Source organism: Psammomys obesus, unplaced genomic scaffold (genome assembly GCF_907164565.1).
Source record: "Psammomys obesus unplaced genomic scaffold, mPsaObe1.curated_primary_1811, whole genome shotgun sequence".
Classification (NCBI taxonomy): Eukaryota; Metazoa; Chordata; class Mammalia; order Rodentia; family Muridae; genus Psammomys; species Psammomys obesus.
Genome location: NW_026591560.1, coordinates 1,671,866 through 1,688,389, shown reverse-complemented (window position 1 = coordinate 1,688,389; position 16,524 = coordinate 1,671,866). Strand labels below are relative to the sequence as shown.

Below are 16,524 nucleotides of genomic sequence, written 5' to 3'. Positions count from 1 at the left end.
TCACATCCTCTAATCCTTTAAGCATGTAAGTGGATAAAGCAGCCACAGGCCCTTGATTGCACAGACAGCCAGTTAGCTGCATATAAGGGGGCAGAGACAAGCAGGAGGAGAAAGGAGAGGAAGACCCTGGGAGAGAGAGGTGCAGGCTGCTGGTGACTGCAATTGTCTCCAGGATGACTTGGGAGGCCTCGCTAGGAAGGTGATGTTTCAGCCCCAGCTTGAAGGAGGCAAGAGAGAGTTTGTCCAGGGAGAGGAAATGAAGCCAAGTCGGCTTTAGGGCCTCAGGGCTGAGAGCTCTTTTTTTATTCCCCCAGTGAAGCAGGAAGCAGGACATGAGGTCAGAGGAGAAGGGCGGTACTGTGAGGAGGGCTCGGACAGTGTAGAAGAGATTGTCTCTTTCTTTTTGATTTTTAAGGAAAGGAAATTTACTGGTTGCAGTTTCGAGACAGAGAAATCTCCAAAATCTAGGCCCTGGCATCTGCTCAGGGCCACCTTGCTCCATCATCCCAAGGCAGAGGCACAGGCCAGGAGAGCAGGATTTTGGTTTGGACGGAGTAGCACCCGGCCAGCGCACAGTCAAAAAGCCCATTGTTCCTTCCCCTGGGGAAGAGGAGGCTGCGGTTCTGACTCATGCCTGTAAACAACTCTGGAGAGAGCAGACAAACAGGCTTCAGGGCCTGGTGAGTCACTTCTGGGAGCCGGGCCCTCTTTTTCGGCTTGTTTCTCCTCCTGCCCTAGGCTCAGGTGGCTCCTGCAGGCCACTGCGGCCCAGGACTGCCACCTGGTGGCCACGTTCTGACTTGACATAGCCTCGCAGCTTGTCAGGGTGGGTGAGGCCTGGGTTCCATGGGAATGAATGGGAACTTGCTATAAACTTGCTGGTCAGGCAGGGCCCTGATCCCTAATCACTGGGGCAGCCTTGGAGACGCTCGCCAAGCTAGGACTCAGTTGCCATCCTCGGTCACACAGCCTGGTTGTCACCATCCAGGCACAGGACTCAGGCTAGCTGTGGCTGTTAACCTGCCCCTAGAGATTCCATACTTCTCAGGCCTCTTCAGTCTCAGGGTCACTGACGTTGGCTCACTCTCGCTAATGGTTGCCTGAGGTCTGGGCACTGGGCCACCACTCACCCTCCAGCCAGGGTTAAACATTAGTGGGAGGTTTATCGGGTTCGGAAAGGGGGTGGGGAATCTCACTAGCAACAGTCTCCTCGGCGGCCCTGCCTGGAGCACCAGTTCCCACGCGAGCCTATACAATGCCTGTGGAGGAGTTTGTGGCCGGCTGGATCTCTGGTGAGACGTTTTCCTTCTTTCTGTCACATCACCTTTATGGGTGGGTCACTTCCTGGGGAGGATGGGTTGTCAAGAGGAGTTGTTCTTTTGAAGCAAGCGCCACGCAGCAGCCAGCTGTCCTAAGAGCCTTCAGGGAATGGCCAAGGAGGCAGACAGGAAAGAAGCAAGGAGGGGATACTTCCGCATCCGAAGGCTATGCTGCCAGAGAACACTGAGGATCCAAGAGCCAGGGAACCGCCTCACCTAAGCCCCTTCTCCCAGACCAGTGTGAGGGGCCCAAAGAACATTCACCTTTGATCTCACCTGCTGTCCTGCTTCCCCTTTGGAAATCTGTCCTACCTGGCAATGGGTGGCACTCCCGGGCCTTGAGAAAGGATACCAGGAACCTGCCCGGGTGATGCCCCTGGCCACTCTCCAGGCCCCAGAAGCAGCATTTCTGTGGAGAATAAGACTAGCTAGTGGGTGGCTTTCTCCCCTGGGGCTGGAAGGACGCACAGAAGGGCTCCCAGTTCTGCACTGATAATTGTGACAAGGCAGGAGGAAGGGGCCGGCAGGCCCTGTTCTCATTCAAGGCCACAGAACTCTGAGAGGAAGGCAGAAGTCCAGCTGACGCAGGCTGCAACGGTAGCCTTCCAGAGCAGGGGTTTTTAACCTTCCTAATGCTTTGACCCTTTAATGCACTTTCTCATGCTGTGGTGTCCCCCCAACCATACAATTATTTGGTTGTCACTTCCTAACTGTAATTTTGCTCCTGTTACAAATATAACATAAATATCTGATGTGCAACCCCCAGTGAGGTTGAGACCCACAGGTTGAGAGCCGCTGCTCTAGAGCCTCCTCTTCCACAGTCAGGGCTGGGGACAGTGCTGCAGCTCATTCTTTCCTACTGTGTGCGTGTCCTCAGATGACCCCAGAGATCTCCCTCCTTTGTCCCAGCACCTTTGTAGGCCAGTTCCAGGTGTGGTGTGGTGGGGTAGGGCGGTTGGAAGCTCTGCGGAGCCCCAAGAACGTGGGTGGCGGATGTCTGAGTACTCCCAGCCTTCCCACCCCTGCCTGGCCCCTTCTTTGCTCTAGCACAGACTTGTTTCCTAGATTTGGCGCGCAGCCCTCACTCTTCCTGCCTTCTTGCCACCACAGGAGCTGTAGGCCTGGTCCTGGGGCACCCATTTGACACTGTAAAGGTGAGTGAGGCGGAGGTGCCAGAGGAGCAGCTGGCCTGGCTGGAACCCGGGTGATGCAGGCTGGGCTTGGCAAAGCGGGTTGGCTCACTGGTGTGCCAGCCAGCGTCTGCCATGTGAGTGACCTGGCCGCCACTGTGGGAGCAGCCCCGGCTTGCCCATCTGCCTCACATGCCCAGGACTATTCCGTCTAGGTGCGGTTACAGACCCAGAACACATACCAGGGCATTGTGGACTGCGTGGTGAAGACCTACCGTCATGAGTCGGTAGGTGGCCCGCTTCCTGGTGTAGGGGTCATCCTGGGCAGGCGGCACCTGTTCCCTTTTGCTTGCTAATGGCTTCCAAGTCTTCAGCCCTTGAGGGTGCCTGGCAGTCACTCGGCACCCCAAAAGTGGAGCCGAGGTCCTCACAGCCTCCTCCACCTGCTGTCTGCCTGAGACAGGGCGTAGACAAAAGTGATGTTCAGCTCCCCTGGCCAGAGCTGCCAGCGGGACACGGAAGCCCAGCATTCCTCTCACGGTGCTACCCTGTTGCTTTGCAGGTCCTGGGCTTCTTCAAGGGAATGAGCTTCCCCATTGCCAGCGTAGCCCTGGTCAACTCCGTCCTGTTCGGAGTGTACAGCAACACGCTGCTGGCGCTCACAGCCACCTCCCACCAGGAGCGGCGGGCCCAGCCACCCAGCTACACAAACATCTTCATAGCAGGCTGTACTGGGGGCCTCCTGCAGGTGAGAGGGTCGGGATGAACGCACGTTGGCAGAGCGATGGATCTGAACCCTCCACCCCCAGGGACTCCCAGCCGTGCTTGTTAAGGCTGTGGCCTAGCCATCTTGTGCCTTGCCAGGCTACATGCCCGGAGGTGAAAGGTCATGGAGACCAGGGGGGCAAAGAGCAGAAAGTTGGGGGACAGTGCAAAGAAGATGCCAGGTAGAAAGAGCCAATGCCTTCTGTCAGGCTTGCCTACTTTCTGAGGATTCTACTAGCCCACAATTGTGGGAAGCCTAGGCGGCATGGTGACCTTTGACCCTGAGGAACTGTTGTCCCCAGTAGAGCTGAGTTCTGCCCTGAAGTGATCCTAAGGTGGTCCTAGTGATTGCCCTACCTGCTCAGCTAGGCCTTTGCCTGCCATACTCTGTAGCCATAATCTCTGAGCCTTGCCTGAAGCCACAGGTCACAGACCGCAGGGTCGACCAATCACTGAGTCGCTGCCATCATTTATTTTGGTCTTTGTTCTCAGCACTGTAGTGACCAGGTTCCTGTGAGGTGTGGTGGAGACCAGAAGAGTTTCCAGGTCCCAGAGGTGACCTGAGCTAAAGGGAGTGTCTGAGCAGAAAGGGACAAAGGGACAGGTACCAGTTCAACCCTACACCCCAGATGGGCTCCTGGGTTACCCTCTAATGGTACCTGCCCTGATGCCACTGATACTTCATAGGGCAGAGAGCAAGAGGACAAAGTCAGGGTGTGCACTTGAGAGGTTAATGATTAAAGAGACCCCAGAGAATCCTGGCTTTTCTTCTTCTTCTCCCTCCTCCTTTTATTATTTTTTAAAGCTTACTTTTTATATGCATATGTACCATTCGGTGCAGTGGCTGCAGAGGTCTGAAGGTGTTGGATCTCCTGGAACAGAAGTTTCTGCAAATGCTTTTGAGCTACAAGGCGGGTGCTGGGAACCGAACTCCAGTCCTCTGCAGGGGCAGTGACTGTTCTTACATTTATGGTTGTGAGCCTAGCCTTTAATGGCTGAGCCATCTCTCCAGCCCTCAGTGAGTGTTCTTAACCGCTGCACCATCTCTCCGGCCCCCTTCCCTCTAGTGTTTTCAAAACAAGATCTTGCTATGTAGCCCTGGTTGGCCTGTAAGTCACTTATGTAGATCAGGCTAACCTCAAACTTATAACAGTCCTCTCGTCTTTTCCCCAAATTCCAGGATTATGGTTATTATGCCGCCCAACCAAGCTTTATGTTCCTTATTATACAGAGATGTGCCCACATAGTTCTTAAATCTGGAGGCCTATACCCCTCAAAAACAGGAAGCGACCCACTGGAAAGCTGGAAAGCGGCCTGACTTAGGCCCAGCTAGACTCTACTTCTCAGTTACCTTCTCTTCATCTCTCTGAAAAGCAGAACCAGGGACTGTTAAGGGCACACATGGTGACTGGTTGAGGAACCTGTTTGAAGCCAGGGTATCCTGGGACATCTGTCAACAGGGTCTTGGAGCCAATTGTGTTTCAGTTAGAAAGTGGGAAGAAGGGGCAAGAACTGGCAGCCGATGGCACAAACTTTGCTTGTGGCCCTGTTTAGGGGCTAAGTAACCCTTTAGGCCCCATGGTTCCCATCCCACAAAATGGCCTCAGCTCAGCCCTGCTGGCAGGCGGTGGGAGGAGCATCGGCCTCTTGTTACAAAGGGGCTCCATCCTCTGCTGAGGCAGTTGCCTGCAATGTGGCCTGTACCCGCTAAAGCCCACCACCAGTGAGCTGCCAGCGCCTCTGCTACCGGCCAGGCCTAGAGCTGAACTCACATGCTTCTAGCCAGACACAGACAACAAGGGCACACCAGTGACAGGTCAGCTTCAGCCTCTGCCTCCTAAGTGCTAGGATGACAGTACGTGACACTGTTTTGATTTTTTTTAATTAATTCTAAAATTAAATTAAAATTCTCCCTGTAGAGGCCAGAAGAGGGCATATGATCCCCTGCAACTGGAGTTCTGGGCAGCTGTGAGCTACCTGTGTGGGCACTGGGATCCAGACTCAGGCCCTTTGGACAAGCAGTATACACTCTTATCCACTGAGCCATCTCTCCAGCCCTGGTTGCTTTTGGGTTTCTTTTTTAATAAATGTTTTAAAATTGATATATTTATTATTTTATGTGTACGGATGCCTTGCCTGCATGCATGTCTGCGCACCATGTGCCCATGTGCCAGAAGATGGTGTTGGATCCTGCAACTGGAGTAACAGATGTCTATACGGAGCCACCATGTGCATGCTGGGAACTGAACCCGGGTCCTCTGGAGGAGTAGCCAGTGCTTTTAACTGTTGAGCCATCTCTCCAGCCCCCCAGGACTGCTTTATGGAGACAGGGTTTCATTCTCGGTAGCCCACACTGACTTGGAACTCACTGTGTAGCTTTGGCTAGCCTTGAACTCTTTGTGTACTCCTCTCATCAAAGCCTCTGGAGTTACAGGCACCAGCCCAACACACCCAGCTAGAACCTTATCTGAACTTCAGTGGTTTCTCCTGGTTTTTCTGGAGACAGGGTCTCACTGTATAGCAGGGGCTTGTCTGGAATTTGCTATGTAGACCAAGCTGGCCTTGAACTCACAGAGATCCACTGAGATTAAAGGCATGTGTCACCTTGGTCAGCTAGCTGCATGACACAGTTACATCCCAGACTCAAACCTCACTGGTGTGGTGAGCTTCTGTTCTCCACATCCTCCCAGCTCAGTCCTGTGCCAAACCAGATCTGTGTCCTGGCTGTTTGGGGCTCTAGTGCCTACCAAATCCCACCTGTTACCACCCTTACAAGCCTTTTTGGTCAGAGGCAGGGAGGGCTGCCCTGGGGCCTCAGAAAGTCATGGAGCAGAAGGGAAGGAAGGAGACAGGAGACTCTATGATGTTGGGTCTGTTTTAGAACAATGCCAATGAGGTGACCTCCTTCACCTGCAGCATTAGCTCCTTACTGTTTCCTGACCCCCTTTTCTTTTAAAGATTTATTTATTATTTATACAGCATTCTGTCTGCATATATGCCTGAGCACCGAAAGAGGGCACCAGACCCCACTATAAATGGTTGTGAGCCACCACATGGTTGCTGGGACCTTGGGAAGGACAGCCAGTGTTCTTAACCTCTGAGCTATCGCTCCAGCCCCTGCTGAACCCTTCCTGAGCCCCAGCTACTGCAAACATGTGTCCTCCCTGGAATCAGTAGCCCACTCCTGCTTGTCCTTGAGTGCCTGTGCCTGCTATCTCAGGAGGAGGGCCCACTACTGAGCCTATCAGGCCTGATAATTAAGAGGGCAGCTTGTTCTCAACAGCACCCAGACAGTTGGCTCAACCCAGTCATGTATGTGAGAGGCTAGGAGTTGGTGGCAGAAGCCTCTCTGTCCTGTTGTGATTATATTTCCCAAGCCTAATCCCCACCCAATTCCCTCCATGTCTTTCTCCATAGGCCTACTGCCTGGCTCCTTTTGACCTCATCAAAGTCCGTCTACAAAACCAGACAGAGCCAAGGATGCAGATAAGGAGCTCTGAACCCAGGTACCGGGGTCCCGTGCACTGTGCAGCCTCCATCTTGAGAGAAGAAGGACCCCAGGGAGTCTTCAGAGGATCGTGGGCCCTGGTGCTGAGGGACACCCCGACGTTGGGAATGTACTTTGTCACCTATGAAGGGCTCTGTCGCCAGTATACACCAGAAGGCCAGAATCCCAGTAAGTGTGCTGAGATGGGGCGGGGTGGGGATACAGCAGAGGCCAGGGAGGGGCTGAAGGTCTGACTCACATGTTCCCTCTGTCCCAGGTTCAGCCACAGTACTGGTGGCGGGGGGCTTTGCAGGCCTAGCCTCCTGGGTCACAGCCACACCTTTCGACGTGATCAAGTCCCGGATGCAGATGGACGGGCTGAAAGGGAGGAAGTACCGGGGCATGCTGGACTGTATGGCAAGCAGCTTCCAGCAAGAGGGGATAGGCGTCTTTTTCAAGGGCATGACCCTCAATAGTGCCCGTGCCTTTCCTGTCAATGCTGCCACCTTCCTTAGCTACGAATATCTTCTGCGATTGTGGAGATGAACCTGGCAGGCGATACCAGCAACTCCACAGCAGGATCATGGCTGACAGCAACTTGGAAAACCAAGCTAAAGCACCCAGCTTTTAGGTACAGACCAAGAGGTGCCTTGTATCACTCAAAGAGTTATGGAGCCAAAGTGCAAGAAACCAATGAGCCTGGTCCTGTACAGACTCCAAGACACACTCATTCCCACCCACCTCACCGCAAGGGATGCTTTCCAGGAAGCAGGGGCACACACGAGGCATAAGTAAATCACTAAAGGGACCAGTCCACTGGCCTGGCCCTGCCCAGCCCTGGGGTTCAGACCATCCCCCTGGCCAGGAGAATGTCTTCTGCCTCTCCATTACCTTCAGGGAAACCCAGGTCCCAGCTCCTGGCTGTCCTGCCCATTAGGTGTTCCTCTCTCTTGGTCACTTCCTGCTGTGGTCCCTCATGTGCCCAGAGTGCTGTGGCGTGTTGTTATTGTCCCTCCAGTGGCCCACTCTTCCCCAAGATCCGAGAGGCAGAGCTCTGACTCTGGGGCCCTCCCAGCCCCTTCTGTGCTGACTGTGGCGTGCCCAGCAACCCAGCCCTCCTGTCTACCTCAGTCACAGCTGTGTGCAGTGCTTCACGGTTACTTTTTCACTCCTCTGACTTGGTCTGTGGGAGTCTGGTGGGCAAGGCTAGACTTCTGTCTCTTGAACATGCATGCAATAAAGTTTCATTTGAAGCAGTACCGGCGACCCCCTCCTGTCTCTGCTCCCACCACACACACGCCTGCTGAACCTCCCAACCCCATGTTCATGGCCTGGCCGCTCTCCAAGTTGTCTCTTTCTTACCTACATCCTTCCTTACTTTGTCTGATACCCATCTCAATTGCTAAATTAGATTAAAAACTGCCTGAGGGGCTAGAGCAATGGCTGAGTGCTTAAGATTACTGACTGCTCTTCCAGAGGACCCAGGTTCAAGTCCCAGTACTCACAGAGTCTGAGAGATCTGGTGCCCTCTTCTGGCTTCTGTGGGAATTGCATGCTCATGGTATACCTCACATCAATACCTGAAGACAGAAAACCCCTCCCTACTCATAAAATAACAATAAAGGGACTGCAGAGATGGCTCAGCAGATAAGAGCACTCTCTGCTCCTCCAGAGCTCCTGAGTTCACTTCCCAGCAACGACATGGTGGCTTACAACCATCTATACTGAAATCTGATGCCCTCTTCTGGCATGTAGGCACACAAGCAGAACACTCACATATAAAATAAATGAATAAAATCTTTAAAAAAATAACAAAAATATTTTTGGAGAGAGTTCAAGATAAGATTTATCCCTGTAGCTCTGGCCTAAATTAAAGACGTGCTACTGCCTAGCATAAAATATTTTTAAAAATGGCTGAGAGCTGGGCAGTGGCAGTACACACCTTTAATCCCAGTACTCAGGAGGCAGGGGCAGATGGATCTTTGTGAGTTTGAAGCCAGCCTGGTCTATAAATCGAATCCAGGACAACCAAGGCCACACAGAGAAACCCTGTCTCAAAAAGCCAAAAACAAATAAACCAAAAATAGAAATAAAGGAATGTGCCATCACCACCTAACATAAAAATATTTTTAAAAAATGGCTGAGAGCCGGGCAGTGGTGGTGCACATCTTTAATCCCAGCATGCAGGAGGCAGAAGCAGACAAATCTCTAAGTTCAAGGCCAGCCTGGTCTACAGAGTGAGTTCCAGGACAGCCAGGGCTACACAGAGAAAGCCTGTCTTAAAAGATAGATAGATAGCCAGACAGCCAGTGCACTCTTTCATGACTTCCATTTCTCCGAGTTCCTCCCCCTAGCAGGGGATGCCGTTGGACATTTGCTCTTGATGAATGTCCTACCATGCTTCTGCTAAACACATCTGGGTCTGTCCCACCCCAAGATGTCTGCACATGCTCTTCTCACGGAGTTTGTATCTCCCCCTCATCGTTCAGTTCTTGGCTCCTTCAAGATATCTGTTTCCTTGGGCTGCACCAATGGTTCAGAAGCACCTGTTTGCTCCAGTACAGCTTGCTGAGTCAAAGCTCAGAGTTTCTGGCTCAGCAGGGTTTTGGAGGGCAAGAGGCTGTAGACTTCCCTAAGTGTCTAGGTGCTGCTGCAGGTGTGGGCCACAGGTTGAGAACTCCTTTTCCTTGGTCTGTGATGACATGCTCATCTCACATGAGTGTCTTTGCCTTTGCCGTGTGATCCTGATTATATCTGTTTCTCTAATGAACTCCACGGAGCAGACATTCCTTCCACTCCTTATTGCCTATCAGCAGAACTAGAGCTGCATAGAGGGTTGTCCAGGAAACCATAGTGAGAGTCTAGGGATGCATCTCAGTTGATGGAGTGCTTGCCATGCATGTAAAAAGTCCAGATTGATCCCCTGTATCGCTTACATGGAGCATAGTGACACACACCTATAACTCTAGCACTAAGTAGGTAAGAGGCAAAAAGTTAGAAGTTCAAGCTTGGCTAGATATTAAGTTCAAAGCCAGATTAGGCTGCAAGATCCTGTCTCAGAAATAAAAATGTTTTAACAAAATGAATAAATGAGTGAATGAATGCTGGTCTCCTCGTTTCCTCTCTGGAAAGCAGTCATCTAGCAGAGCCATCTTCTGTGAGCAACTAAACTCCAGGTAATTATTACATACATAATTGAAAGACTTGCTTACTGAGCAAGGAGTGAGGAAACTTCCCACATTCCCAGGGACAGGGACATGAGGCAAGGCTGTGGGCCAGGGCTGCCTCCTGGAGTAAGTGCTGGGACACACAAAGCCATGAGAAAACCTAGGAACAGCACACTAAACCTTGAGTTCTTGGGTCTCAGAAAAGGTAAGTCCAAGACTCGGAAACTGAGCCAACATCCTCAAGGAATTACCACAGGAAAAGGGCAGACTGAAAAACCTCCAGCCACCAGCAAGAGGAAAAGAAAACTGCTTCTCTCCCACAGACAATAAGGTCTGGCTCCCTGAGGGAACGAGGAACCGAGTTCCTGCTCCCTGGAGGCAGCCTCTGAGCAGCTAACATCACATTTTTACATCTTGTGTCCAGAAGAAGCAATTACACATTTCTTTCTAGAGGTCAGCCTCCGCTGATGATGTGTTCCACAGGTTTCTAAACAACAACACAACAAAAGCTAAAACAACCAACTAAACAAACAAACAAAAAAGCAAAAAACGAGCTGGGCATAGCGGTACACACATGTAACCTACCAGTCTAGACAATGTAGCCAGCTAGCTTGGGTCAAACACAAAGACTCAGAGATTTTAAAAGGTTCTCGACATTATTAATCATAAGAGAAATGAAATGAAAACTATAATAGGGCATTGCATCACCTCTATTAGAACAGCTGTAATTAAAAAGGCAAAAGATGGGACTGGAGAGATAGCTCAGAGGGTAAGAGCACTGGCTGCTCCTTCAAAGGTCCCAAGTTCAATTCCCAGAAACCACATGGTGGTTCACAACCATCTAAATGAGATCTGGTACTCTACTTCTGCCTTGCAGGCATACATGCAGGCAGAACACGGTATGTGTAATAAATGTTTAAAAAAAAAAAAAGGCAAAAGATGGGCCGTGGAGATGGCAGTGGTAAGGACACTCACTCGCTAGAACATACTCGAAGCCTGATGGGATCTGTGAAGCCAGCACTCCTACATGTAGTGAGATGGGAAGCTGAGCTGGAGGGGCAGCGTTAAGAGCCCTGGTTGCTCTTATAGAGGACCTGGCTAACAACTATCTATAACCCCAGTTTCAGGGGCTCCAACAAGCACAAATGTGGTACACATACAGACGTGTGCAAAACCTTCCTATGCATAATATTTTAAAAAATTAACAAAACCTCTCAAATCTTTAAAAATAAAAAAAAAAAAAGAGACAAAAACAAAAGGGCTTGGTGGCCTGGCTTCACTCCCAGGGCTGACTGACTGAATGAACAGATCTGCACCTGCTCTCCTACATGTCACACCAGCATCCAGTTGTCCCCAGAATGCCTTCTCCACTCAGTGGAGAGGACGAGGTCCAGCTCCCAGAGCCACGCCGACTGATAAACTTGACGTGAAGCAGACAGACAAGAGCCACGGGGTGTGTGCCAATGTAAACAAGCTTCCCGTGTAGTAAGTGACCTGGTCATAGGTCAGAGCACTAGACCTCAAATGGCCCTCAGTTAAGACTCACATCACAGCACTGCACTGTAAACACCAAAGCCAGACACTGTTGGGACAGGATCACTAGCTGCTCAACCTCCTGGGGACTCTCAGAACACCTCGCCTCCATACATTCCACAGTCAGAGGTGTTCCCTCACCCCCAGTTGTCCTGCGATTGCTGACCTTTGGCCTGTCATCCTTCCCACTTTTCTCTCTATTCAGTGATGGGCTCAGCAGTAAAAGCACTCACCACAAAAGCCTAGAGAACTGACTTTGATACCCAGAACCCACACAGAGGTGAAAGGAGAAAACCAACTCCACAAAGTTGTCCTCTGTCCTCCATACACACGTGCTAGCAAGTGTGCCATGTGCATGCATCCTCCCACCCCTCGGTCACAAGAATTAAAATTTAAAAACAACAAGGTTGGGCATGGTGGCACATGCCTTTAATCTCAGCACTCAGGATGCAGAGGAAGGTGGATCTCTGGCCAGCCTGTACACAGAGAGATCCTGTCTCATGAACAAAAACAACAACCCCCCTACAAACAACAACAAAAAGAGCTCACCTCTACGGGGTTTCCCTAGGCTTTGTGGGGCCAAAGCACCTTACACAAGCCTGTCATTGTCCTCTAGTCCTGCTTGGCAGAGATGTCACTTTGGCAATCTTGCTACATAGGAGGAACTATGGTGAGATGAACAAATAGATGGAAAACTATGATGAATGGATGACTTCCAGACTTTATTTCCCTGGCCTGTCTCTGGCCACTGTACTATACACAGTCTGACACCGAAATGATAAGAGCTGCCAAATTCCTGGATCATCCTGAGACCTGTCTCCTCATAAATGTGGCCAAGAGGGTCCATGTGTGAAGGAGTCTTTCTCTCTCATGTAATCCATGCCTTGGGGGGAGGGGCAGTTAGCTCAATTGATACAACATTAGCTCAGCATGCATGAAGGCCTACATTGGGCTTGCTCCCACACCACATAAATCAGGGTATGCTGGCAAATCCCTATAATCCTGGCCCTCGGGAGAGGAAGGCAAGCATATTAAGACGTTCAAAATCATCTTCAGTTACACAGTAAGTTCGAGGCTTGCTATTGCTACATGAGACCTTGTATCAAAAGGAAGGAAGGAAACAGAAAAACCACGCTCTGACCTCCTTTCTGGTTAAACATTTTATTTCCAGAAGCAAAATTGGTTTTGACACAAAATTCAAGGGATGGGGCTGCTGTCAGGAAGTCCACCTTTCCAGGTTCTACCCTATTTAGACTAACTCCCCCCAAAGATCTAGAACTTTCACTGGGGCCTAGCAGCTACACTGCCTGGATCCCCACTCCCGAGGTCCCAACTGTAGAAACTCTAGGTTTGAATAATGTTTCCTGACCTTTGACATCATGTTCCAAATTCCTTCCCTTCACACCCTCCACACACTATTTCCACAGGAAAGAGCCAGTGTGCCTCTGGAGAGGCGTTTCCATGGGAAACAGGAGAGGGAGACTGCAGGTGGCCATGCTTCCTCACAGACAGCAGAGCTGCTCCACCTCCACCTCACAGTCATAGAACTTCTCAAAGAGCTCTGGAGATGTGCTGTTGCATTCAAGCCACCTCCTCAAGGTGCACAGCGCTCTCAGGGCATCAGCTTTGGTGGGCAGGGACTCAACACCATCTTCTTCCCTCCCTCTAGCTTCAGTACCCATCTCCTCTTTGCACTCTCTAGGTCCTGGGTCCTCATCCTCCAGGTCTACAAAGTGGGAAAACTCCTCTTGGCTCAGCCCACTAGGGACTGGTGACATCTCAGCGTCCTTGTCCAGAGACAGCGGTGTTTTGCCCGGAGCAAGCCCTTCCTGAATGAAACTGCTCAAAATGAGCTGAGGAGGCACCCTGGCCCAAGCTGCAGCCACCATATGTAGAGCATCCAGAACTGTGATGCTGGCCCTGGCCTCAGGCAGTGAGCTGTCCTCTTTTGCACTCTGCATGGCAGCCAGTTTGCTCAGCAGACGGTAACGATAATGGGCCTTAAAGGCCAAAACCACAGAGCTAGGCAGAGAAGGTATATCGCTGGAGGCAGAGAGTGGCAGGAGTCGCACGTGGTGGAGTCCAGTAGGGCTGGTCCATTCCTCCGCCACTCTGGCAGCTAGCAGCAAGGCCACCTGCCGGCCCTGCTGTCCCATGTCCTGGTCAAACTGTGCCAGCCACTCTGACCAGGGGATGGCTAGGTCAGGGTGATAAGAAGCAGGTAGTGCCTCACTGTTGACCCCAAAGAAGCATCTTGGAGCGGCCTGGAGCCCACCCACAAAGACCCTTCGTTTTTCTGTGCCTCTGCTGTTGGCACACAGCACTACCTGAAACCGATCACATTCAGATACTCTGCCAGGCACTGCCCGATAAAACAAGGGCACTTCGGCACAGCCAAAAACATCTTCTGGTGAGAAGTCTTTAAGGGAAAGGGGTGGCTGAGCCTGGGATGGAAGCCCTGAAGGAGGTGGTTCAGGAGGGAACAGAGGGACAAGGACCTGGCGAGCCCCAAAACCCACATTGTTTCGGCGTTTCCAGCGGACCAGCCAACCGATGCTGGGCACAAAATCCTGGCCCATGATATCGGCCAGCTCCTTGGCCTTGTGAAGTAGCATGGGCCCCGTTACATCCCAGGCCTTGGCTCGGGCAATGTGGTACCAGCAGAGCAGGGCCTCGTCGATCCCACTGTATTTGGATTCACGCTTCCGCTTGCGCTCGTGGTTGGCTGTGCCACTGCACCAGTCTGCCAGCAGCTTCTCCTTATTCTTGCAGATACGTGAGATCTGGGGCTGGGAGACCTGGAAGCGCCGGGCCACCTCTGACTGGGACATCTTGGACTCATCCAAGAGTTCCAGCACCTGGATTTTCTCAGCCAGGGACAGGGCATGAAGCTTCTTTTTGGTGTTCAGCTCCATGACCCCCCGAGAACCTGCTGGGGGAGAAAAGTAGGAGAGGGTGCCACAGGCTGAGGGCAGGAGGGATCGGAGAAGAGTACAGGACATGAGAGGACAGGGCGGTCAGCTGGAATGCAGAAGACTAGGGGAGACCGGACCAGCTGAAAGAGAAAGAGGATGACCTGGCTGAGGGAGGAGGGCTAGGCCCCACCAGGAAGACTGCCAGAATAGAGCTGGCAGAATAGAGCTGGTCTGAGGCAGAGGGAATTCTGGGCTGGGGTTTGGTATTGACGGGGTGGAAGGATGAACAGAGGCCAAGGGACAGCTATAAGGACAACCCAGAGACAGCTGTAGAGACAACAAAGGAGCGACAACACAGAGGCCTGAGGCTGAGTGGGGCAGGTGTAGGGACATTCAGGGTACTGGGGAGTAGACTTAGGAGGAGATTGGAAGGAAGACATGGGTTGAATTTTGATGAGGCTGTTGAATGAAGGCGGGTGGTAGACTGAACGGACAGAGTTGAGGTGAACAGGTGAGATGGTACAGATGACAAAGCCAGATGGATGGGGTCTGAAGGCGCTAGTCCAATTTGGTGCTGGCGAGGCTGGGTGGTAAGGCTCGGTCAGTGGTCCAGCCTGAAGGGGAGTAGAGGGCAGGGTCGAGAGTGAAGGTGCCAAGGCGACAAAGGGCGACCGGGTGAGGAGGCTGAGGGCGGCAAAAGGGGAGGAGTGTCCTCTGTCGGGTGGTAGCCTGGAGGAATATCAGAGAGCAGGGAGCAGCGGCCAGGACACAGCAGCGCCAGAGCTGGGCTCCGCGCCCCGGCTCGCCCCGCTTGGACCCCTAGTCAGTCAGCTGGACCGACCCAGGCGTCGACCTAGCCCGCCCGCCCGCCCGCCCGCCCCGCTCCGCTCCGCACCCACCTCCAGGCGCCGTCCCGCGGCTCCAGTCCCTGCCCCAGCCAGGCTCCCGGGCCTCGGTGTCCTAGGCTACGGCAGAACCAGAGAGGGACAGGCGCGGCGACCCCGACCGAGGGCAGGGCGCGCCGAGGGGCTGCTCGGGCGGCGGGCGCGCGCACAGAAGAACCCCGCGCGCGCCGCCCGCGCCGGGCTCTCTCAAGGCTGGGAAAAGCGCGGCCCCTCCGCCGCCCCGCCTTGGCAAACCTGATTGGCCGTCATCGGCAACGCGTCCCGCCCCCAGCTGTATCTGATTGGACATTGTGGAAGTGGCGGTTTGCCGGCCTCCGGGGGGAGGAGCTTCCCGTGCCGAGGGGTGGGAGCTGGAGCAAGGGTCCGGCGGGGAGGACCTGGCCTTAGCGCCTGTCTCTCGCCGAAGGGCGCGCCAACGCGGTGACCCAGGTGGCTTCGACCCCATCCCCGTGGATTACCAAACAGGGACACAGGCCGTCCCGGAATTGTTTTGGAAACAAGATGAAAGGAGAAAATGGATGCATGTAAGCTTTAAGTCACAAAACTAGTTACCATGGACAGCGGTGGCCTCCGGCTTGGCAACCAGCAGAAGACTCCAGCTTCGGTGCTTCACGGCAAGATCTAAATTCTTATGTCATTTCCCTGCTTTGTAACATTTGGTCCTGAACTATGGCAGGTAACTTAACCTCTCTGCCCTTTAAACAGCCGGGACCCCACTTTTCTGTCTTTTCCATAGGTTTTGAGCCCACCATGTCAATCTCTCCAAATGTCTTCTGCGAATCTACCATTTCCTCTTAAATCTTTTAGTGGTCTCATTTGTACATTTCTTTTTTTGGCCCTCAAGACTACTCAGTCGAGGGAGGGGGCTACAGCTGGGATACAAAGTAAATAAATTGTAATAAAAAATAAAAAGACTACTCAGTTGCGAAGGATAACTGCCTGCCTGCCTCTGTACTCCAAGCCTACATAGCAAAGACAGTGTCTCAGATCTCAGCCCAAAGAGTTCTGCCGATTTACCGAGTGCAGTAGCAGCCCAAGGCTCAACTTTTTTTTTTTTTTTTTAATTTGGCTTTTTGAGACAGGGTTTCACCTATAGACTCGTTTTGTAGACCAGGCTGGCCTCAAACTCACAAGAGATGATCTGCTTCTGCCTCCCAGAGAGCTGGGATTACTGGCACACCACCATGCCTGGCCAGGGCTCAGATTTTCTTTTTTATATTTATTGTATGTAAAAATTTGTTTATCCCTGCATGTATGTGATCCCCTGGAACTGGAATTACAGGTATGAACTGCCATGTGGGTG

The 16,524-nt window shown here is 52.3% G+C and overlaps 2 protein-coding genes across 5 annotated transcripts; one reads left to right on the top strand and one right to left on the bottom strand.

The window, feature by feature from the left end:
* Window positions 1-847: 847 nt before the first annotated feature.
* Window positions 848-7,960, top strand: Slc25a45 (solute carrier family 25 member 45). 3 transcript variants are annotated; one of them, XM_055610351.1, is made up of 6 exons: window positions 848-1,292; window positions 2,430-2,473; window positions 2,677-2,736; window positions 3,012-3,197; window positions 6,632-6,890; window positions 6,979-7,960. In XM_055610351.1, the coding sequence occupies exons 1-6, from the start codon at window positions 1,256-1,258 to the stop codon at window positions 7,245-7,247; spliced, it is 855 nt and encodes a 284-aa protein (XP_055466326.1). In that variant the 5' UTR covers window positions 848-1,255; the 3' UTR covers window positions 7,248-7,960. The 3 variants fall into 3 exon arrangements, with proteins under 3 accessions (XP_055466326.1, XP_055466324.1, XP_055466325.1); XM_055610349.1 differs by having other exon boundaries at window positions 2,385-2,473; window positions 2,665-2,736; XM_055610350.1 differs by having other exon boundaries at window positions 849-1,292; window positions 2,665-2,736.
* Window positions 7,961-12,572: 4,612 nt separating this feature from the next.
* Window positions 12,573-15,313, bottom strand: Tigd3 (tigger transposable element derived 3). Of its 2 annotated transcripts, none has more exons than XM_055610559.1 (2): window positions 15,216-15,313; window positions 12,573-14,333 (listed from the first exon to the last, which is right to left on the bottom strand). In XM_055610559.1, exon 2 carries the CDS (start codon window positions 14,314-14,316, stop codon window positions 12,904-12,906), a length of 1,413 nt encoding a protein of 470 aa, XP_055466534.1. In that variant the 5' UTR covers window positions 14,317-14,333; window positions 15,216-15,313; the 3' UTR covers window positions 12,573-12,903. The 2 variants fall into 2 exon arrangements, with proteins under 2 accessions (XP_055466534.1, XP_055466535.1); XM_055610560.1 differs by having other exon boundaries at window positions 12,573-14,330.
* Between the last annotated feature and the right edge of the window lie 1,211 nt (window positions 15,314-16,524).

Bases quoted from the DNA above. Each gene is read 5' to 3' on its own strand.
- Slc25a45 (XM_055610349.1), top strand. From the start codon at position 1,256: ATGCCTGTGGAGGAGTTTGTGGCCGGCTGGATCTCTG. The intron at 1,293-2,384 runs GTGAGACGTTTT...CTTGTTTCCTAG, and splicing joins TGTGGCCGGCTGGATCTCTG to ATTTGGCGCGCAGCCCTCAC. The intron at 2,737-3,011 runs GTAGGTGGCCCG...GTTGCTTTGCAG, and splicing joins AGACCTACCGTCATGAGTCG to GTCCTGGGCTTCTTCAAGGG.
- Tigd3 (XM_055610559.1), bottom strand. From the start codon at position 14,316: ATGGAGCTGAACACCAAAAAGAAGCTTCATGCCCTGTCCCTGGCTGAG.